Source organism: Acomys russatus, chromosome 3 (genome assembly GCF_903995435.1).
Source record: "Acomys russatus chromosome 3, mAcoRus1.1, whole genome shotgun sequence".
NCBI classification, from domain to species: Eukaryota; Metazoa; Chordata; class Mammalia; order Rodentia; family Muridae; genus Acomys; species Acomys russatus.
In genome coordinates, this window is record NC_067139.1 from 351189 (window position 1) to 374979 (window position 23791).

The 23791-nt window shown below is 46.3% G+C and overlaps 1 protein-coding gene across 2 annotated transcripts in view; it reads left to right on the plus strand.

The window, feature by feature from the left end:
- Positions 1-635: 635 nt before the first annotated feature.
- Positions 636-23791, plus strand: part of Nid1 (nidogen 1) — a 76961-nt gene continuing 53805 nt past the window's right edge. Inside the window, exon 1 of one of the 2 annotated variants that reach the window (XM_051167817.1) lies at positions 636-937. In XM_051167817.1, coding sequence (XP_051023774.1) covers positions 713-937 — 225 coding nt within the window. In that variant the 5' untranslated portion in view covers positions 636-712. The remainder of the gene's footprint in view (positions 938-23791) is intronic. The other variant, XM_051167807.1, reaches the window with a different exon arrangement.

Consider the following 23791-nt stretch of genomic DNA (forward strand, 5'->3'; position numbering starts at 1 on the left):
TTGTTTGTTTGTTTGTTTTTTGTTTTTATTTTTGTTTTTTTTGAGACAGGGTTTCTCTGTGTAGCCTTGGCTGTCCTGGACTCGCTTTTGCTTGAAGCCCCAGCAAATTTGACTTTGAATTTTGTCCCACACTTGTGACTTTGTCTGGCAGGTGTGGGTTCCTGTTTCCTGCAGAATTCTAAAACCTAACGAACCCAGAATCAGGAACCTAAAAAATGCTCACTTAGTGATTGGATGAGTAAAGGTACACACATTTGTCAGGTGTGTGTGAACAAAGGTACACACCTTTGCTCAATTCCAGCATCCGCCCAGTCTCCCTACTAGGGTGGGCTCAGGTCCTGGTCGCAGAGTGTTTGCTTCCTGGTTGCGGACTCTCCAGGAATTAGCCTAACTGAAGAATGGTTGCAGAGTTCCTTCTTTCTAGATGGGAGCCTACCGTCGGGTTGGATCCGGAATGCAGGGAACCAACGCCCACTGCTGAGCCGGGGACCTCGGTGTTCCCCCCTCTTTCCTCCCACTCGCAGCCATTGGAGGATGGGGCGGGAGGGCCCTCCCCTCCCGATAGCCCCTCGGCCTCCCTCCCCATTTCCCGGGGTGGGGACGCTGGGAGGCGGGAGGCTAGGAGGGACTGCTGAGGGGCGTTGGGTTACATCTCCGCCTCCTCCGCCTGAGTTGCAGAGCCGCGGGGATTGCGGGGCTACAGTTGGGAAACATGCTGGACGCGAGCGGCTGGAGCCGGACGGCGTGGACCTGGGCGCTGCTTTTGCAGCTGCTGCTGGCGGGGCCCGGAGGTTGCCTGAGCCGCCAGGAACTCTTCCCCTTCGGTCCTGAGCAGGGGGACCTAGAGTTGGAGGCCGGGGACGACGTAGTGTCCCCCTCCCTGGAATTGATCGGGGAGCTAAGCTTCTATGATCGTTCGGACATCACGTCGGTCTATGTGAGTTGGAGCCGGGGGTCGGGGAGCGTGGGGAGGCCAGGATACGCTGGGGGCGCCAGTCCAGAGAGACAGACGTGGGACCTGGGCGTCGCCCTCGGGTACCCGAGTGCTAGCTGCCCCGGTACGGGGCGCTCCGTTTCTGTGCGCTTATGGAATCCCCACTGCCTGTCTGTCGCTGTCACCCAGGAGCACGCGAAGTCTAGGTTGGCTTCCCAGATTCACCCATCTCCACGTGCGCCCTGCCTGGATGGACCTGGGGACCTCGGGTAGAGTTTTCCTTCTCGGTTCCGTGTGTCCTTCGTCTTTGTCCTGAGCCTTATTTTTGGGGCAGGTCCCAGTTCCCCGTAGCACAGTGGCCAGAGTTGGGTCGTACCCTGCGTGAGCGCCTAGGAACTCTGCCGGTGGTAAGCTCGAAGGGACCGAGGAATTGTGCTGCCCCGCCCCAGAGTTCAGCGGACAGCCCCTGCATCTGTGTGCGTGGGCTCTGGCTGTGTCTTGGCAGAGATTCTGCTCTCTTAGTTAGGCTCAGAGGTCAGGGCTAGGAACGCAGGGCTCCCTGGTGATCCAATTTCCTGTGGTTGAGGGTGTCATCCAGGGGCCCCAGATGAGGAGTGGGACCGCATGACCTTTTTAGCTTGCTAAAACCTACCGAGTGCCTGCCGGGCCTGGGAGCGCTGTCAGCCTGGTCAAGCCCTTTCGTGCTGCTCCAGCACACCATGTGGATTTCATATAAAGCCTGTGTGCTTGCATTCCACAAGTGTGTGGCAGGGACTACATAAACGGCGTCTGGGGCCTGTCCTGTGGGGGAGTGACTGTGCTCTCATCCTGGCCTAGGCAGATATAGTAGGGCAACACCCACGTGTGGCTTGTCATCTTTGCCTAGAAAGAATGGGTCCTTAGTCACACCCACACAGAACTCTCACCCTTTGCTAGCTGGTTGCCCTAGCCCTCTTGGGAAGCCTGGAGAAGCCTATAGATTTTAGCATGCTTTCAAATACACAAAATCAAATCCTCCACCTTACCGAGGAAACCAATGTGATGAAGCACACATGAAAATAGTAAAGCATACACACACATTTTATGTAGTATCCAGGCTTCTGCCTCCTTCCCAGACTTCCCCCGCCCCCAACCCCAACTCCGGTTGGGGAGCTAGGGATTAAAACCAAGGCCTCCTGCATGAAGGACAAACACTCTACCAGCGCACTACATCTTGGCCCCTTTTGTTTCCTTGTAAACAGTATTAAGTACTAAGCATAGCGGCAGCACCAGCAATGGGTTTGGTAACTACTAAAGAGCGTGGATCGGAGAAGCCATCTGAGGTGTACCATTAGTCTTTGCCAGATTCCACATGAGAGTGAAGGTGGCAAGGGCCATGTGGTACTTGCCTGAGATCCCACACTTGGGAGGTAAAGGCAGGAGGATCTCAAGTCAGGCCAGCCTGGACTATGTGGTTTATAACTGTCTTTAAAAGCCAGGAAATAACCTCAGTGGGTAAAGGCACTTTACTTGTCAATCCTGGCAACCTAAGTTCATTCCCTATCCCCAGGAGCCACATAGTAGAAGGAGAAAACTGACTCATCTAAGTTGTGTGTGTTGTGTCCTGTGTTTGGTGTCCCGTGTCCCCCTTCTGTCCCCTGTTCCCCTCCCTACCCCTCCCCCCCCAAATTTAAAAGCTCCCCAAACAAGTAAAGCACCACCAGAGCAAACAAAACAGAGAGACTTTAGCTGTGGGGCATGATGGCACATGCCTTTAATTCCAACACTCGGGAGGCAAAGGCAGGCAGATCTCTGTGAGTTCGAGGCCAGCCTGGTCTACAAAGTTAGTCCAGGATAGCCAAGGCTACACAGAGAAACCCTGTCTCTAAAAAACAAAACAAAACAAAACAAAACAAAAAGGCTTTAGCCTGATTTAGCTCCAGTGCTGGAAGCCACCAAGGACAACAGATGGAGAATGTCCTGTGTCTAGCAAACATCAAGCCAACAGTCAGGGAGAGGAAGTGGAAGCCTGGAGACACCAGTTTACAAGGGGAACAAGTAAAATAAATACATAAATAAATTGGAGGTGGTGTCTTGGGCTTATAATCTCAACACTTAGGAGATCCAAGTGAGAGGATCATAAGTGTGAGGATATTCTGGGGTACAAGAAACTGTTGGAATAAGCAAACAAAATTAAGCTGATTTTGGAGTTCTGGAAAATTAAAGCTGTCATTACTGATACCCAGAGGAGGTAGATTCTCAAACGGGGCCCAGGGACCCCTGAGTACAAGCAATTCAGAAAGTCAAGATTATTTTACATAATATTAAGATATTATTTGCTTTCTTCTTTTTTCCCTTATTTGTATTTGATGTACATTGGTGTTTGCCTGCATGTATGTCTGTGTACCACATATGTGCAGTGCCAGAAGAGGGCAATAGTGTCTGTCCTCCCCCCCACCCCCGCCATCCCAGGACTGGGGATCCCTTCTGGGTGTTGGGAATGGAACCTGGGTTAAATGTTAATTGCTCACCCATCTCTCTAGCCCATTATTTGTTTTATTAACCATCATCATCATCATTACCGGATGTGTGGACACATCATCATTATCGTTATTGGATGTGTGAGCACATGTGCCATGGTGTGTGTGCAGAGGTTAGAGAGCAGCCTTTGGGAATGGGTTTTCTTCTGCTGCTGTGGGCTACAGGGATGGGTGTGAGCCAAGGGCCTTTACCCTCTGTGCCGTCCTGCCAACCCCAACTGTTTGCTTTTGTACTTCAGTTGCTCAGGAAGGTATGGTGGTGTTCACTAGGGGCTGGGTGGTACCTACATGTCTGCTCCCACAAGGAAACAGCTGCCTTCCATTTTATTGGATGGCAGGTTGATTTGCAGACATGTGAAGCAAAATCTCACCTCTTTCCAGTTGTATTTTTGTTGGAAAATATAATCACTTACGTTAAAATAATGTTTTTGTTAACATGTAACAATTCATTATTAAAATGTTATAAGTATTTAATTTGCTCTTAGCTTTACATTTTCATAGGATTAAATCGTGATTACAGTGTTTTGGGGAATCTTCAAAAACTGTTAAGGTGTTTAGAGGGCTCCTGAAGCCAAATGCCTGAGGGCTGGTCGTGTGACTCTCCAGACATTGAGTTTAAAGACTGGAAGAAAGCGTAGTCAGGAATGTCTTCCGGGAGAGGCTGTGGGACTCTGCTTTATCGTGTGTGATTCCCCAGAGGGATGGCCCTGAATGGTTATCAGTAGAGTCCAACTAATAAAACCAGCTGTTCACCAGATCCCATCCAGAGCACCAAACCATTGGACATTTCAAATCCTCGCTGGCCTGGATGAGAGTGTTTCATAACCATTGTAAAGTTGTCGAGAGTAATGAAAACACTTCCTGTCTTTGGTTGGGATGTTGTCTCGCTTTCCCTCCTTGCTCTCCTGTTGACTGGCCAACCTCAGTGGGTGTGTAAGGCAATGAAATAATTTCTAGGTCATGATTTTTAATGATTACTGAATTATTTGCCTGTGAGTCATAAAAGATGGATAAATAAACTAGTTATGACTTAATATATTCATTCTGTTTTGTTAAACAAATCTTTCATATGGTTGGAAATGGAATATCTTTAGCAACAAAAAGATTATAAGCTATAGTGCTTGCCCTGTAACCGGGAAGACTGGGTTTGCCTCTCCAGATAGACCTCTACTTTCACATGCACAGGAACACCAGGTGCCTGTCCACACATGTGTACACACAAAGATATATATGTATATATACACACATATACACACATACATGTATGTATATATGTATATATATGCACACACAGAAAATCCTTGTACATGTCTATCCAATATACACACATGTATGAACACACATGAGTACACATAACCTTCCAGTTGTTCATGGGTAGTGTTGCATCACTTCCTACCCCACAGGACCTTCATAGATGCTATCTGATGCTGTTCAGGTTGCTCAGAACACAGAGCTCTGACCCAGCAGATCTTAAACCCTGATCACCCAGGGGCTGAGATTCCTAGATAATGAAGCTCCTGCTTCTCATTTTCCCAGAGTGTCCCAGTGGTTGAGCAAGGACTGTGGTTGAGTCTCAGAATCCAAGAGGATTAATTCCAGCAGGGTCTGAAATGTAATTGACTAATTATAGTGACCAACTTATAATCGAAGCCAAGTCATTGTTCAGATACTCAGTGTCAGAAGAGTAGAATGAAGAAGTTTGAGGGAAAATTGTCCCAAAACGAATGTTATCTTGGATTTTTTTCAATATTTTTTTTTTATTTAATTTTAATTTATGTGCATTGGTGTGAGGGTGTCAGATCTTGGAGTTACAGACAGTTGTGAGCTGCCATGTGGATGCTAGGAATTGAACCCGGGACCTTTGGAAGAGCAGACAGTGCTCTTAACTACTGAGCCAACTCTCCAGCCCCCCCCCCCTTTTTTTTTTCCTGAATCAGAGTTTCTCTGTGTAATAGACCTGGAACTCTCTTTGTATACCAGGCTGGCCTTGAACTCACAGAGATCTGCTTGCCTCTGCCTCCCGAGTGCTGGGATTAAATGCTTGTTCCACCACACCCAGCTTTATCTTGGATTTTCAATAAATTTTTTTATTAAGCCAATTAGGGTGGTACAAGTCTGTATGCCATCACTCCAGGAGACATCGAGCCAGCCTGGGCTACATGCATAGTGAGTCTAAAGATAGCCTGGACAAAAGAGTAAGACCCTACCTCACAAGCCAAAGAGAAAAACTTGTTGCTATTATTTTTAGTAACCTAGTGGTTAATTGCACTTACCTTTCAGAACATCAGTACTATTATTATTTTGAATCAGGCCCATGTGGCCCAGACTGGTAATGAATTCCCAATGTGTCTATCAAGGTTTGACTTCTTGGTCCTTTTGCCTCCCTTTCTTGAGTGTTAGTATTACAGGTAGGCACTGCCATATTTACTTTTATGTAGTGCTGTAGTTTGAACCCAGTATCTCATGCATGTTAGGCAAGCATTCTACCAATTGAACATATATTACCAGCCTCATCTGTGTATGTGTGTGTGTGTGTGTATACATTCAGGTACATGCAATAGTCCAATGTTAAGATCCACTACTGATTCAGTCTATAGATTATTATTATTTTTTATTTATTATTATTATTATTATTATTATTTTCTCTCTACATGGCCATGGTTGGCCTGAAACTCACTGTGTAGACCATCTATATGGAACAGAGATCTACCTGCCCCTGCTTCCCAAGGCCTGGGATCAAAGGAATGTTCTCAGCTGCTCAGCTTTAATTACTGTCTTTTCTTTCTTTCTTTCTTTTTTGGTTTTTCAAGACAGGGTTTCTCTGTGTAGCTTAATTAATTTCTTAATAGGCACAATATGAGGCTTGTGACAAACTGAAAATAAGACCAGTTTTCCAGGCCAGCCATGGTGGTGCATGCCTTTTATCCCAGCACTTGGGAGGCAGAGGCAGGTGGATCACTGTGAGTTTGAGGCCAGCCTGGTCTACAAAGTGAGTCCAGAACAGCCAAGGCTATACAGAGAAACCCTGTCTCAAAAAACAAAACAAACAAACAAGCAAAACAAAAAAACCCAAAAAAAACCCCACCAGTTTTCCATTCTCACAGTGTCGTGTCTTGAGAGAGGCAACATTCAGCCAATGATCACACTGATGACAGGCCATTGCCACATGCTGAGTGCTCTGAGGCAGAAGTTCACAGTGGGGACATACTGGAGCAGGGCCCAGGCTAGTGGAGAGCTCTAGAAATCTGCAGATAAAAGATGCTGGAGGTTGGCTCTGGGCAATTGTAGGAGGCAGGGGCATGGTTCAGATGGGGAGATGCTGCCCCTTGTGAGAATGGAGCTTGGCGTGTTCTTGGCAGGGCAGATGCTCATGCAGGGCTGGCTGCAGTCTATAGCACTTATAACTCAGACCTCTTGGGTCCCAGCCGACAGCTGATGAGCTTCCCACCACACCCAGTGTGTCTGCGCTAGCCTGGCCTCTAATCTGTCACGCTATAGTCTGCCCTCTCAGTGCCTTTTTTCCTCTCTCTGGACCCATTCCATGTAGATCTTTTTAATGTTTTACTAATTATTATTATCATCTGTGATTGTATACATATGATGTGCATGTGTGAATGTGGGTTTGCAAGTACCATTGAATACATGGAGATCAGAGGGCAACTTTCAGGAGTCCATTCTCCTTCCACTGTGGGCTCCAGGGATTGAACTCAGATCACCAGGCTTGTGTGGTAAATTGCTTTTACCTCGATGGTTCCATCTGGGTATTGGCACTTCTTTTCTGTCAGGAGCGACACACATGCTATCTCCCAGAGGTACCCCATCCTGCCACTAGCTCTCAGATCTCATGCATCCTTTCCAAGAGGGTCACATCTTTGCCCACTCCTTGAGACATGCTGGGAAGATGTGAGCAAATGTTTGCTCTTCAGATGCAGCACTTATAACAGACCAAAGAAATGATTCCATCCAGTTCTAGTTCAGAGAACCAGATTTGGGGTTGCTTACAGAAGCATGAGTGACTCAAAAGCAGTCATCAAAAAAAGCCCACCTTGACATGGGCGATGACTCTAAAAAGCTGTATCCCTGGAGCTCCCTGCACAAAATTGTAGGCTGCTTCACGGAAGAGTCTCTGCACAGAGTTGTTTACTAATCGTATACGCTTAAGGAGATGGGGGTGTCTTATGAGTTTTGTAAGTTTCCTGAACTTGCTGAGCCTTGTAAGTTTTGAGAACGAAACATTTCATTTGGCAGGAATAAGTAAGAGTGTCTCTTTCAAGTGCTCTGTACAGCCAACTTGTTCCTTTCCTTGTTTGTTGCCCTGTCTTCCCAGTTAGTCTGTGCCTGGTGGGGTCAAGGCTTTACTGTCACATGACAGTATTTCCCAACACTCAGGTGTGTGTGGAGAGGTGGAAATAGTCAGTGCTGTGGAGTCAACCAATACACAAAGACTGCTGGGACTTGTACTTATTTTTTCACATTAGTCTAAGTAAGCTGGTAACATTGTGTGTATGTGCATGTGTGTGTATGTGAGTGTGTGCATGTGTGCGCATGCGCACATGCGCATGCCATAGTATAGAGAACAGAGGGCTGTGTGGAACAGTTTAGGTTGAGACAACATGACACTAATATGGATACTTGGCATGGATCAAGATAGCTAATACTGGACCTGGGGTGGGAGTGTGAGTCAACAAAAGATGGCTGACACTGGATGTCTGGGGAACTCCAAAGTAAACAGTGATGTAAACTATTATATAACTATCCCTGGATGAATGCACCTTCGTGTAAATACGGCCTTAAGGTCAGGGTGCTGTGTCTTTGCCTTTCTCTTCACCAACCTGTCTGTGTGTCTGTCTATCGACCAGTGTGTTTATCTCAGTGTGGCTTGTTAAGTCTGCATGTACGCCTGTGCTTACTTGTGTGTGGCTCATGTGTGATGGTGTGTGTCTGCAGGAGATTGCCTTCCTAGTGGTCTTTGTGATGACCCCTGGCCTGGAGTGATTTAAGTATGTCACATTTGGCTGTGGCTAGGGACATCCTCTTCTCCTTTTTAGTGGCCTGGCCTCCTGATCCTGGTCCTTTCCCAACACAGGGCAAATCAAGTATCTTCTTTTTGTTGGTGGTGGTTTTTTTTTTTCTTTTTTGGTTTTTTTCAAGACAGGGTTTCTCTGTGTAGCCTTGGCTGTCCTGGACTCGCTTTGTAGACCAGGCTGCCCTTGAACTCACAGTGATCTGGCTGCCTCTGCCTCCGGAGTGCTAGGATTAAAGGTGTGCGCCACCATGCCTGACTCTCAAGTATCTTCTTTTTTTTTTTTTTAAACATTTTTTTAATTTTTTACATATACATTTCTATTATTACATATATATATACAATAAACTACCTATAGCAAGAAGACTCATGACACAATTAGGAATTATATAAATGTTACGTTCTTAGTGTTTTGGCTATTTGTATTTGATAGCCTTGAAGAAAACATCTTTCCTATCTTGGTGTGTCTAAAATTCTGAATGTAAATTAATCTCCGTCACATAAACAACTAAGCTTAATTGTAAAACTAAACTATCTGGTCTTCAACCCCATCAGAGACTTGAGAAGGAATAAACTTGATTACCTGAGTATGCTGGGAGTGCAGGTTAGTAGCTTTCCAAATGAGAAGATGACAGGGACCGTTTGCTACCTGAGCAGTCAACCCAAAACTCTCTATAATGTTGGAGCATCTTCAGCCCTCTGGCCCAATATATAGACATATTTGTGTTGCAGGAACTATTGAGGACTTGCTTACCCTGCCTTAGCAGAGTTTAGCTGTCGACTCTGCCTGCATCCAAGCTTGCCCTTTTTTAGGCAGAATTCTGTCTGTGGTAGAAATGAGGAAATTTTGTCCAGTAGCTTGATTGCCTTTTTTTTTTTTTTTTTTTTGGTCAGGTGACATTTTAATCAGCTGCTGTCTTTGGAAAATATCATGTGTCTAGAGCAAAAAGTAGATCCAGGGCCCAGAACAGGGCTTTGGGGGAATGACAAGTAGGGAAGTCAGCGGTGCCTGAAGAATACTTGAGGATGGTTATATTTAAATGGCTTCATCCTTCTTGGGGCCTTGAAAAGCTACAGGCACGTTTTCCCCTGAGGAAGTTCCTTGGGGCCCTCTATGCTGTCTTAGTGGCCCTACTGGGAAGAGGAACTTTAGAGGGTGGAGCTGAGGGGAGGTGAATTCCTGGGCTAGAGACTTGTTGCCAGGGTCAAGGTGAATGGTGTGGTGAGGTAAGGTCAAAGCCTGAGCCAGCCTGTGCTGGTGGAAACAGGTTTGTTAGTACTGTATGCATCTGACATTCTCAGCAGCCCTGGGAGGGGCTCAGGCAGGAGCTGGGTGGCTCCGAGGCTCAGGGCAGGGGCACACATGGCCAAGGGCAGGGCTCCTACTTGGCTGCCTTGGGTGCCTCCACCTTGTCACCCTCCTTACGGTCTCATTAGCGCTTGTTCTGCTCCGGCTTCAAGGCCACAGGTGTTGGGGTCACGATGAGGCATCTCAAGCAGTGTGACCCTGCCTCTTTCGATGCTTACAGCCACGCTGCAACTAAAAGCACTTGGTTCTTGGGTGGCCATCGACTTAACTACCTTCAGATTTATTTCCCTCCCTTCCTCCTTTATCTTTTCTTTCTTTTTTCCTTTTTATTATATGTCAAGCACAAAGAGGCAAGGGGCACCCTGACTGATGGACACACACCACCACAGTGACACTGATGTTCATTCCCAGTCAGGGTGGATGGTTTCCGCACTTACTCCAGAATATACCGCCATGTTCATGCACATCAGCAGGAAACCACACCCTCTTATCTGCTCCTGTGGGCGGTTCTTAGAGTGGAAGCCAATCAGGTGCGCGGTGAGGTAGTGGTAGCAGGAGTTCTCTAGGAAGGATGAGCTGGGTAATCAGGCTGTGATGGCGCATGCCTTTAATCCAGCCCTTGGGAGGCAGAGACAGTAGAGTTTGAGGCCATCCCGGTCTACATAGTTCCAAGAAAGCCAGAGTTACATGGTGAGACTTTTTAAAGTTTTATTTTGGTTTTTCAAGACAGGGTTTCTCTGCGTAGCCTTAGCTGTCCTGGATCTCACTCTGTAGACCAGGCTGGCCTGGAACTTGCAGAGGCCCATCTGCCTCTGCCTCCCGAGTGGTGAGATTACAGGCGTATACACGCCTGTCCTCAAAGATTCTTCTTCTTTTTAAAAAAAGATTTATTTATTTATTATGTATGCAGTGTATACAGCAACTGCCTGCATGTGTGCCTGCTGGCCAGAAGAGGGCATTGGATCTTCTTATAGATGGCTATGAGCCACCATGCAGTTGCTGGGAACTGAACTCTGGACCTTTAGAAAAACAGCGAGTGCTCTTAACTTCTGAGCCATCAAAGATTCTTTTTTGTTTTGTTTTGTTTTGTTTTTCGAGACAGGGTTTCTCTGTTTAGCCTTAGCTGTCCTGGACCTGCTTTGTAGACCAGGCTGGCCTCAAACTCACAGCGATCCGCCTGCCTCTTGCCTCCCAAGTGCTGGGATTAAAGGCGTGCACCACCACGCCCGGCTATGTCCCGCTTCTTATGTGGGCTCTGGGCATCTGAACTAGGGTCCTCAGGTTTGCACAGCAAGCACTTTGCCTTTGAGCCTTCTGAGACCATTGTTCATCTTTTTTACCTTGTTTTATATATCCACTACAATCCTTAATTTTTTTCTTCTTTGAGACAGGGTTTCTGTGTGTAGCCTTGACTATCCTGGACTCACTTTCGTAGACCAGGCTGGCCTTGAACTCACAGAGATCCACTTGCCTCTGCGTCCCAAGCACTAGGATTAAAGGTGTGCACCACCATGCCCGGCAAAATCCTTAATAGTTTTGTTATTTATTTTTTCTGGTTTTTCGAGACAGGGTTTCTCTGTGTAACAGCTCTGGCAGTCCAGGACTCACTGTGCAGACCAGGCTGGCTTTGAACTCACAGAGATCGGCTTGTCTCTGTCTCCTGAGTGCTGGGATTAAAGGCCTGTGCCACCATGCCCAGTTGTTTGTTTTGTTTTTTGAGATACAGTCTCATTCTATAGTATAGAGTGGTCTGAGATTTACTGTGTAGCCTAGATTGGCTTCAAATTTATGGCAATGCTTATGTCCAGCGTCCTAAGTGCTTAGCCAATATGGCTGATCTCTCTCCCCCCCCTTAATTATAGCTTTATTGAGATAGCATTCATGTGCATAAAAATTCATATTGCCCTTTTTGAGACAGAGTATCAATCAGATAGCCCAGCCTGCCATTTAACTCACTAGGTACCTGCAGCTGGCCTTGAACTCTGGATCTTTCTGCATCTACCCGCTAAGTGCTAGGATTCTGTAATTCTACTACACCTGTCAATAGTCTCCCCTTAAAAAATACCTGTGATTTGAACCAGTGAGATGGCTCAGCCTACTGGTGAGGGCTCTCGCCTTCAAGAGTGACAATCTGAGTTCAATCTCTCAAACCACATGATGGGAGGAGAGAATAGTGGTCATCTATGGTACATGAGTGCCCTCTCACTAATAAATAAAGTGTATGCCAAGGAAGGTATGGTGACAGACTACTGTTATCCCAGCACTCAGGAGGCTGAGGCAGGACGAAGTGTTGGAGGACTTCCTGGCCTATATGAGAAGACTTTTGTCTCAAGAGCAAAACAAGCCGGGCACGGTGGTGCATGTCTGTAATCCCAGCATTTGGGAGAGAGAGGCAGGTGGATCTGAGTTCTAGGCCAGCTTGGTCTACAAAGTAAGTCCAGGACAGCCACCGCTATGCAAAGAAACTTTGTCTCGAAAAACCAAAACCAAAAAACAAACAAACAAAAAATCAACAACAAAATAAAAATAAGAATGTACAATTCAGTGACTTTTCCTCTGTTCAGAGAATGGTGCAACTACTATTTTTATTTTATTTTATTTTTTATTTTTTGTTTTGTTTTGTTTTTCGAGACGGGGTTTCTCTGTGTAACAGCTCTAGCTGTCCTGGAACTCTCTCTGTTGACAAGCTGACCCCGAACTCACAGAGCTCCTCCTGCCTCTTGCTCCTAAGTGCTGGGACTAAAGGCGTGTGCCACCACTGGCGGCTGGTGCAACCTTGGTTGATATCTGGTTCTAGAATGTTTTTATGAGCTTGTAGACAAATCCTGTGTCTAGCAATTGCTTCCTATTTCTCCTCCCTGAATCCCAGTCTATGTTTTCCATGGATAAACCTTTTTGTACATTATAGAAAAATGGATTGTATAGTCTTTTGTGGATGACTTAATGGTGTAGCCCTTTGTGTGTGTGTGTGTGTGCCTTGTTTGCAGAATTGTTTGCACTCTGTAATTCATCCACGCTGTAATATGTATCTAAAATGCACTTTTTCATGTTTGGACAAATTTCTAGTTAATTTTGACACAAATTTTGAGTTACTTGCGGAGAAGGAGCCTCAGTTGAGGATCTGTCTGGGTCACACTGGCCTGTGGAATGTCTGAGGCATTTTCTTAATTAATGGTTGATGGGGGATGGCCCATTGTAGGTGGTGTCACTCCAAGACAGGTGTTCCTGACTTGTATAAGAAAGCAAACTGAGCAAGCCTCGGGGAGGAAGCCAGTAATTAGTATTCTCCCAAGGTCACTGCTTTAGTTCCTGCCTCCAGATTTCTGTTGTGGGTTCATTTGCTCAGGCTTGGTTGTAATCCGGACTGTGCTCCCTACCTGTAAGCCAAATAAACTGTTTTCTCCCCAAGTTGCTTTGATCATGACGTTTATCACCTAACCAGGACAGCATCCTTACCACCATATTAATTTAATTGTTTAAATTAGGGTCTTATATACTCCTGGCTGTTCTTGAACTCAATATGTAGTTAAGGATAACTGTGAGCCCCTAATTCTCCTGCCCTTAATTTACCTTCCAGGTGATGAGCTTGCAGGAATGAAAGTAGAAGCAAAACTGTCCAGGGAGAGCCAGGCGTGGTAGTGCACACCTGTGATCCCAGCACTCAGGGAGGCAGAAGCAGGCAGAGCTCTGAGTTTGAGGCCACAAATTGAGTTCAGGACAGCCAAGGCTACACAGAGAAACCCTGTCTTGAAAAAAACCCAGAAGACCCAAAACTAAACATCAACAGCAAAACTGTTCAGGGGACAAAGAAGACTAGAGGGCAGAAGGGCTTGGGGTGTGATGTGCTCAAAGTACCTTACATAGACGCTGGAAATGGCCTTCTGCAGCCTGTCATAGAAGAGTAATAATAATAAAAAGAGCCCTTCTCTCTCAATTCTTTCTTCCTTCCTTCCTTCCTTTCTTTCTCTCTTTGTTTTTTTGAGAAAAGGTTTCTCTGTGTGATATCCCTGGCTGTCCTGGACTCACTTTAGACCAGTCTGGCTTCAAACTCACAGTGATTCGCTTGCCTCTGCCTCCTGAGTGGTGGGATTAAAGTCATGTGCCACCCCAGCTTTGACTTTTGTTTTGTTTTGTTTTTTTTTTTTCGAGATAGGGTTTCTCTCTGTAGCCTGACTGTCCTGGACTCGCTTTGTAGACTAGGCTGGCCTTGAACTCACAGCAAGATCGCCTGCATCTGCCTCTGCCTCCCAAGTACTGGGATTAAAGGCATGCGCCACCACCACCCAGCCACTTCTTTTTTTCTTTTAAAGAAACTTTTCTCATCAGCTGTGCTTCTTGCTGTAGTGGGGCTCCTGGAAAGACAAGCGGTAGAAAAGCATCAAAAAAAGTGCTTGAATTAAAGACCTTTTTGTTTTGTTTTGTTTTTTCAAGAGAGGATTTCTCTGTGTAGCCTTGGCTGTCCTGGACTCGCTTTGTAGACCAGGCTGGCCTCGAACTCATATCAATCTGCCTGCTTCTGCCTCCTGAGTGCTGGGATTAAAGGCACGCGCCACCACTCTCGGCTAAGGACCTCTTATTGTGACAGGCTCCCAGGTGAGATCCTGGTGTCTGCACCCCAGTGCAAAGGAAACACACAGCTTTTTCTAGAGATTAGGGCATCAACAAAGCCTTTCCTTTCTTCCCTGGTCTTCTAGTTAACGGTTCTCTCTTCTCTCCCTCTCTTTCCCTCTCTCTCCCTCCCGCCCCCCTCCCCAAGCCTCTCTCTCTCTCTCTCTCATTTTTTTTTTTTTTTTGGTTTTTTGAGACATGGTTTCTCTGTGTAGCCTTGGCCATCCTGGACTCACTTTGTAGACCAGGCTGGCCTCGAACTCACAGTGATCCGCCTGCCTCTGCCTCCCGAGTGCTGGGATTAAAGGCGTGCGCCACCACACCCGGCGCTCTCTCTCATTTTATTTTATCTGTATACATGTGTCTTCATGTATATATGTGTACCACATGAATGCCTGGTACCTGTGGAGGTGAAAAGAAGGCATCAGACCTGAAACTGGACTTTAAAATGGTTGTGAGCAGCTATGTGGGCTAGGAACTAAAGTCAGGTCCTTTGGAAGAGCAAGCAGCGCCCTTATCTGCTGAGCCATTTTTCCAGCAGCTAGTCCTCTCTTGTTTGGTGGTTAAGATGTAAAGACCTTGACTCTTCAGCTTTTGAGTTTCATTCTGTGCCCCAGGTTGGGTGGCGCTCACTATGTAGCCCATGCTGGATTCCAACTCAAAGCACTTGTCCTGCCTCATCCTCGCTAGTGGGGCCTTTACAGAGGTGCACTCCCATGCCTGGCTAACAGCCATTCGTAAGCCTCAGAAGGTCATCCTTGGCAGAGATCTTCACAGAAGAGATGAGCAAGTGACCCAAACTGGGTGAGGTTGAAAAAAAAGAAAAGCCAAAACTGAATGGTGACTGTAACCCGGGGCTGTCCCTGTCTTTATTTGGTAATCCCTTTGTTTCTATTTCTAACTTAAGTCAGAGCCATTTTCTCTGGCTCACGGGGGTTAATGGAAAACATTTGCAATCTGGAGTACTGGAGTGCTCTGCACTTCTAGTGTCTGGTCTCAAGCAAGCAAAGAGCTGAACTTTATTTTCTCAAGCCAAGAGTGAAGGGGACACTCTGCCCACCTCACAAGGTTTAATGAATCATGGGGTAACAACTGCTTTAGACAGGAAGGTGCAGTTTTTAGGAGTTTTAGTGTCAAAGCCAGGGCTTTGGCAGCTCCAATGAATGAAGCTTTGCCACCAAATTGAGAGAGCAGCAGTGGCAAAAGGCAAATAGGAGATTTGTTCGGTGTGGTTACGTTGAGAAGAGGAGCTGGTAAAGGGAACTGGTGACCACAAGTTGGGCTCCTGGTTGGAGCTTAGGCTGGAGCTCAGGACAAGGTGTGCACATAAGTAAGCATTCTGGTGGTCTAGGGACAGGCTCCTTGATCATTTTCTCAACTCTGGAGACTCAAAGGTGGCCCTGAAGAACTACTATTGCTTGACAAAATGTCCCTAGGGAGATGTGCGCTTCTCCAGGGTGCAGCCTGGCTAATTGTCCTCATCTGGGTGTGGACAGGTGCTACGGTGAGATGTTCTGCTCTGAGGACTGAAGGTGGCTGCAGGTTTAGGACAAAGGCCTGTGTCTGTGCTTTGAGCCTTGAAGGGGACTGGGATGGGTTATGTATGTAGCAGAGTCTGGCAGGAAACTGCACCCAAGTGAGGGAGACAGGCATAAATGAAGACAGAGATGGGAGGCTGTCATTCTGCTCTCAATTACACTGTGGGCCCGAGTGAGGAGTCGGTGCTCTGGGGCAGAAAGGTGTAGGTGCCTGTATTGCTCAGATGGTCTTCAGCCTCCAGCCTTACCTCTGAAACCAGTTCCCACCTCCCTGGTAAATAGATTCAGTTATTTCCTGGACTTGCTTTCCCTGTTCATAGGCCCTTCTCGTTTTCTAGCTTTTTCTAGCTGGAAACATGAAGCTTCCACCCCACCCCCTCCTCCCCATGCAACTTTTATGTTCAGTGTCCCTAAACTAAGCAGCTACATAAAAATAGAAAGATGTTTGGGTATGCCTCCTGCAGATGTGAGCTGTCACTTCAGCCAGTGGCTGTGTGAACACGGTAGCTTAAGGGCTTGTCAGTCCTCTGTTACATATGTGTGAGTAGCGGGTTTGTACTGGAATGCCCATTATTGTTAAACAGTCACAAATGTGCGCAGCCATAAGAAAGGACCTCACACTTGGTGCGCACTCCAGACATTCTTGCTCCCTTGCCATTTGTTTACTCTGAACCATCCAAGCCTAAGTTCCCACCGTCTCCCACCCAGGGAGTCTTGCTTTCTTCAAGTTCCACTGTCGTTCCTGTGCAGCTGCTTGTGTTTCTCAAGCCACTGTTTCTTATTTGTGTCTACCTCAAATGTTCTCTCAGCACACTATTGTGGAGACCTCCTTTTCCCTAGGATTGTAGGCTGCCCTGGTGACTGCCACTAGTTGCATTTAGGCCAAGAGAGATGTGTCAGCTCTTTGTGCATTTATGTGGAATCTGACATGGTTTTTATGCATGGACCATCGGCACCACATAGACCGCCCTCAGTGATTCTCGATGTCTGTGTGTTCACATTAATGATGAAAAAGAGACAGGAAATGCTTTTAAAACAGGAAGCACCCTTCCATTCCAAGTGGCTCCGACCACTGCAGTTGAGTTGAAACAATTAGACCTAAGTGGTTCCAGCTGTTACTCCTGAAGGGCTTTTGCGTGTGTGTGTGTGTGTGTGTGTGTGTGTGTGTGTGTGTGTGTGTGTGTGTGTGTGTGTGTGTAATTGACATGGGTTACCACCCCAGGGCAGGGCAGATGACGAAAAGCTGGGTGGCTTGGTGTGTTTGAGGACCAGGGGTTAAATCCTGCAGTAGCAACATCTGCAACAGAGCTGGAAATGGATGGTTTGCAGCGAGTCAGTTTTTACCCCAAAATACAAAGTCATCAAGTGTCTTTCTTAGGCAACAGTTTGTTAATTTGAGTCGAGACATCACTGGAATTTTCAGGGCAGGAGGGCTCCAGCAGTCACAAAAAGCCGAGCCATCCATCCACCATAAAGGAAAGAGATTAGTAATGCTAAAAGGTAGAGAGAGAAGGTTTACTACAGTGCACCCACAATGAAGCTAAAGGGGGTGCAGCGGCCCTCCATCTACCTTCTAGGTGCTGATGCGGACTTTAGATTCAACAGAGGAAAAATTAGATAGAGCAGGCAGCAGGAGTTTTGTATGTAACAGACCCGACATGGCAGTGATCTGGTTGGTTCTGTGAGGTGGTCCAAATCCTTAGGAAGGATGAACATCCTACCAGGTGCTCCCTCCTGCCCTAGCCTTACCACCACCATGGATAGCTTCCCTGCTCTGTGTGGGGGACGGGGGTGGGGGCAGGGGAGCAGGGCCTTGTCCCAAGAGGGTTTGCTGTTGTAGAAATCCAGAGGTATGCAAGAGGAAAGGTTAAAAATACTGGCTTGTTCTCCATAACTTCAGGCAAAGTACAAACAAAGGAGAACAGAAAGGCCAGGTTCCCATCCACTTAGTTATGTTGTGATAACAAGTGACTTCCAATAATAACATAGCCTTCTTCTGTGATTCAGGTGGGCTTTCTCAGAAACATGCTCAAGCTAGGGTATATGGTGTTTTGTAGTTTGCCTTTTAAAAGTCCTTGTCTGCCGGGCATGGTGGTGCACTCCTTTAATCCCAGTGCTTGGGAGGCAGAGGCAGGCGGATCACTGTGAGTTCAAGGCCAGCCTGGTCTGCAAAGTGAGTCCAGTACAGCCAAAGCTACACAGAGAAACCCTGTCTCAAAAAACAAAAACAAACAAACAAACAAACAAACAAAAAAAAAAAACACAAAAAAAACCCCACACAAAAAAGCAACAACAACAACAAAATCTTTGTGTGTATGTACACATGTGCACGTATGCATGCTCGTATGAATGAATGTGGGCCCATGCTTGCCATGGTATGTATGAAGTCAAGATAACTTCAGGTATGGGGACCTCACCTCCCAGCTTGTTTGAGATAGACCTCTTGTTCAGCCCTGTATGTGTTAGACAGCTTCCGGGGAATTTCTCCATCTCCTCCCTGTAGGAGTGCCGGGGTGGCAAGCTCTTTACCTAGAGGCCTTATCCCCACCCCTGTCTTTGGTTTTTTGAGATAGGATCTAGTGTAGCTCAGGTTAGCCTAGAACTCTCTGTGTAGCTGAGGGTGGCTTTGAACTTCTGATCTTCTCAAGTCTTGGGATTACAGGTGTACACTACCATATCTGTTTCATGCAGTGCTGGAGGTTAAAGCCATGCAAGCACTCTACCAACTGAGCTATGTTCCCAGATACGGTGAACACAGCGTCTAGAGTCTTTCTAGACTCTAGAACAGTGCTGGGGTGCCACAGGACTATGTGACTTTTGATTAACTTTAATTACTAGGCATTGCTCTTGCCACCACCTTCTTCTCATTAGCCCACGGCAAGTGTCATGGCTGATTCCTGGGGATGGGCAGCTAGGTGGGAGGAGACCTCGGAGGGAAGGACCGCTGCTCAGTGATGCCGACCACTCGTGCTTGCTTGTGCTTTGGATGTCATGGCCCCAAATTTTATTTCATGACTAATGTCAAGGAACTCTTCTTTTATGTTTTCTTTTGGGGCGTAGATGTTTATGGTTTTAGGCTTACATGTAAGTCTTTAATCCATTTCCAGTTAATTTTTGTGGGTGCCATAAAATAAGGGGCCCATCTTCATTCTTTTATAGGGGCATGTCCAGTTTCCCTATCACTGCTTATTGAAGAGGGTGGTCTGTGCCCATGCTGTGCTCTCGGCAGGCTTGTGAGATCTCAGTTGACTACGTATGTTTAGCTTATTGGTGCCCCTCTCCCACTTCTTCATGGCCTCCGGGTCCCTGTGTGGTCCATTTGCCCACAAGTCTGTCAGCTGTGTTAGGAAGTTCAATGGTGCTAGTCATTTCACACTGTATACATTGTATTTATATGCTCTTGTGGGTCCATTGTACCTCACTGTAGCTGGAAAGCAAAACACAATCAAAGATAACAGACCAGGCCCAACTCCTGACAGTCTTTCATGTTGGCTTACCTATGGAAACCACTTGTCCCGGTTTCTAACCTTGTAGCCCATTCCTGCTCATTACTGCTGTTGTGAACAGCTCCCTCTGGGGCTGTCCTGGCCCATGCTTCAAGCGAGGATTTACAGAAAGCCCAGCCATGACAAAGAACTAAGCAAAACAATACAGGGCTACTCAAGTCTATGGCAACCACAGGCAGCCTGCTAACACTTCCTTGTGGAAGGAATCATTTCTTCATTCTATTACTGCCCTATCTGAACTGGGTAAACATTTCTTTCTTTTTGCTCTATTTTATATATTTTTTAAAGATTAAAAATTTTAAACCTGGTTTTCAGTGCATATCTTTAATCCCAGCACTGAGGAGACCCAGGTAGGTGGGTCTATATGAGTTCCCGCCCATCCTAAGTTGCATAGTGAGTTTAAATCAGCAAGGGCTACATTGTGAGGTCCAGTCCCCAAAATTATTATTTTAAATTATGCTTATGAGTATGAGTCTGTATGTGGATATGTGTGCCTAGGTGTAGGCAGCCTTCTCACCTGCCCATGAATAAATTTTCCTTTGTGTGTCCCCAGGAAAAGTCACACCGTAGTTATCTCTTTGGAAAAACTAAACTTATAATAGAAAAGTTGTAAACATTAAAACATAAACCAGAGGGACTCCCACATACCCATTACCCAGCTTCAACAACTATCACCCTATGTCTAACATGCTTCATTTATGGCCCCAGATGCTTGTCACATTCCCTTCTCCACCCCAAACTGGGCTATTTAAAAGCAAATCTTAAGCATTTTATTTTCTTCTAAGTATTAGAATGTATCTCAAAAAAGACCCTTAAAAAAAAAAAAAAAAGAACAAAATGGAGACTGGAGAGCTGGCTCAAAGGTTAAAGGCACTGACTGCTTCTCCTGAGGTCCTGAGTTCAATTCCCAGCAACCACATGGTGGCTCACAACCATCTATAATGTGATCTGATGCCCACTTCTGGTCTACAGGTGTACATGCAGGCAGAGCACTGTATACATAGAAATTAATTAATTAATTAATTAATTAAAAAAAAAGAACAAAACAAGGAAATCACATCTAAGTACTGTTATCTCTCTCCCTCTCTCCGTCTCCCTCCCTGTCTCTCTTTCCCCCTCTCTCCACCCCTCACCCTGACCCCTTAGACAACTTCTAGCTGTGTAACCTTGGCTGTCCTGGAAGTCCCTATATAGACCAGGCTGGCATTCAACACGAGGAGAGCCACCTGCCTCTCCCCCTGAGAGTTGAGACTGAAGGGCAAGAGTGTCAACATACTTGTCTTCTCTGTTTATTTATTTTTCTTTCTTAGTTGACGAGAACCTTGCCAAAGTGCATTTCATGTACATACACCCTTCTTAGGACTTTTTCCTTTTTAAAGACACGGTCTCATGTAGCACAAGCTGGCCCATGTAGCAAAAGATGACCCTGAGCTGCTGATTTTCCTGACTCCAGCTCCTAGTTGCTGGGATCACCACTTCCAGGTTTATATAGTGCCAGGAACCCTATAAAAAGAGACTCACTTTGTGGGTCCCTGTGTGCTCTGAGGGACTGCAGGGCTGCCATTCTATGGTCTGTGTGATTCAGTGGGGACTCACTCCAGGCATTTCCAAAGCAGCCTGCTGGATCCTGCCCTATATCCTGGAGGAAGTCAGGAAGGGAAGGGACACAGACATCAGGCAAGCAATGTATAAACTTTGGAGCTATGGTGGTGACTAAGATGGACAGTCACTGACTCCTGGTTGCTGACTGCAAACAGGACTTCCGGAGACAGGAGGCGGAGGTGGGAATCAGGGGAAGGGAGTGAAGTTTAAAGAGGACTCTGTGCTAGGAGCCTGTCCTGGACGCTAGAAAAGGCTCTCAGAGCAGTTGCTGTTTCAGCTGCCTGCAGGACAGGATGCAAGGGAGCCAAGGGAGCCACAGGGTGTGCTGAGTTTACAGGGCAGTGAGAAAGACAAAGGAACCAAACTGGCCTGGTGACTCAGTCCTGCAAGAGCATCAGGAGTTCAAGGTCACTTTTGGCTACATGTTTAGTTTCAGGCTAGCCTCGGATACATGAGATGCCCTCCAAAACAACCACCACCACCACCTCCGCCACCACGGAATCAGAACAGAACCAAAGGCGGGAGGTGGTGGTGCACACCTGTAATCCTAGCACTTGGGAGGCAGAGGTAGGCGGATCTCTGTGAATTCAAGGCCAGCCAGGTCTATAAAGAGTCCAGGACAGCCAGGGCTGCTACACAGAGAAATCCTGTCTCAAAAAAACAAACACAAAAAACAGAACCAAACAAAACCGAAGCCAGGTGATGGTGGCTCATGCCTGTAATCTCAGCACTTGGGAGGCAGAGGCAGGCCAATCTCTGAGTCTCAGGACAGAGTGAGCTTCAGGACAGCCAAGAATACACAAAGAAACCCCGTCTCAAAAGCAAAACAAAAAAACCCAAAACACAAAACCGAGATACCTCCCAAGTGTCCCGGTTGCTACCACCAGTTTCGTGGTCCAGAGCTTCATGCCTAATAGGAAAAAACATTGCGTCGCCTAGCTGGCTACTCTTTGACTCATTCCCAAAAAAAGCCTGGAGGGGGAATCTTGAAGACAGGAATCATGGGAAACTCCGGCTATTTAGCCTTTGGCATCTCTCTCTGAGTTTGGCTTTCTTCACTCTCACAGATGACTGAGTTGAAGGTCAAATGGGCTTAAAAAAAAATAGCATTCCCAGTACTAATACTGAGGAGGTCTTGGCCAGTTTCACCTAGTTTCAAGGTCCTTGCATGAAATTTGATTTCTAAGGCAAGCATGCGTTGTGAAAATAGAATAATTCCAGTGCTCAAATTTCAAAGAATAGATGGTACTGTGGGGGTGTTTTCAGGGCTGTTGGACAACTTTGAGTTTCTCTGGGAAATAGCCGGGTAGAAGGGAGCAGTCTATATGTGGTCTCCTGGGATCACTTCCCGCCACGCAGCCAGTCTCCGCCCACTTCTGGCGTCTGCTTGAGAAGGCGAGCTGTTTCCCACGCTCCCGCATCACAGCAGTTGGGGTGTTTGTGCTGAGGAAAGTTAGAAGTTGAGAACTGAGCTGCAGGAGGCGCCTTGTCTGACTGGCATCTCTGCAGATTGTCAACTTGTTCTAGAAGAGTTACTGTTGCCAAGTGATGGAAAATATGTCACTTGGGGAGTTAATAGCCCATTTATTTATTTGTTTGTTTATTTATTTATTTATTTATTTATTCTCTTTCACAACTGAGATTTTATTGGCTGAGGAACAGAATACAGACATTTCAATTCTTAACAAAAGTGCCCAGACTTTGAAGTCACACACACATTGTGTCCACGTACCCAAATGAAGAGCCTTGTGTTGTCCCTCTTAGAACTTATTCCAGTGACATTCCAGACTCAAATTTGACAGGTTTTCCTTAAGACCTCATATAACAATCAAATGTTCACACTCCTCAATTCCACTGACTCACAATTTTATGCCACACAGTACATACTCAAATTTTCCACCTTTCATAACACAGCCCATGCCATTTATAAAGAGAGATGATTGTAGGGCTGGGGATGGAGCTCAGTGGGGAGGGGTCTGGCCTGGCATGCAGTAAGCCCTGGGTTCCATTCCCTCACACAGTATGAACTAGAAGTGGTAGTGTATACCTGTAATCGTAACACTTGCTGGTCAGGCAGGAGGGTCAGAAATTCAAGGTCAGGAGGTGGGAAGTGTAGCTTGGTGGTTCAGTGTGAGGCCCTAAAGTTAATTCCTAGCACTACAGTAAACAAGTAAGTAAATAAATAAAATTACTAATTAATTAAAAATGAAGGATGCTTTTGTTAAGTTCCAAAGCTCTAGTTTTGTTTATTTTAACCAGTCTACGTTATCAGCTCCACTGTCTCTAACCTTCTTACCAGGCTCTGGGAAATGAAAGATTTTAACTCCAAGTAAATATATACAGTGGAAAGCAATCTGGCCTCTAGCTTCCAAAAGCCCTCTCAAACACATGATAGTGACCATACTTTATAAGAATCTTTATGAGAAAGATTCTGAGACTCCTATGCATGTCCTGATGAAGCTGGCCTTAAACTCACTATGTAGTGAGCTCAAAGAATAACCTCGGGGTGGATCCTCCTGGCCCCACCTTCCCAGTGCTGGGATTCCAGACATGCACATCAGGCCTAGTTTACACATTGCTGACAATTGAACCCGAGGCCTCGTTTAGCCAGGCAGGAATTTTACTGACAGTTGTATCCGCTGTCCTGAGATGGTCAACACTGGGTCATCCTTGGAGTCAAGATGTTTGGGTCAGAATTCCAGTGATGTCATTTATATATGGTGACTTTAGACACCTTAATTACTTAATTTTC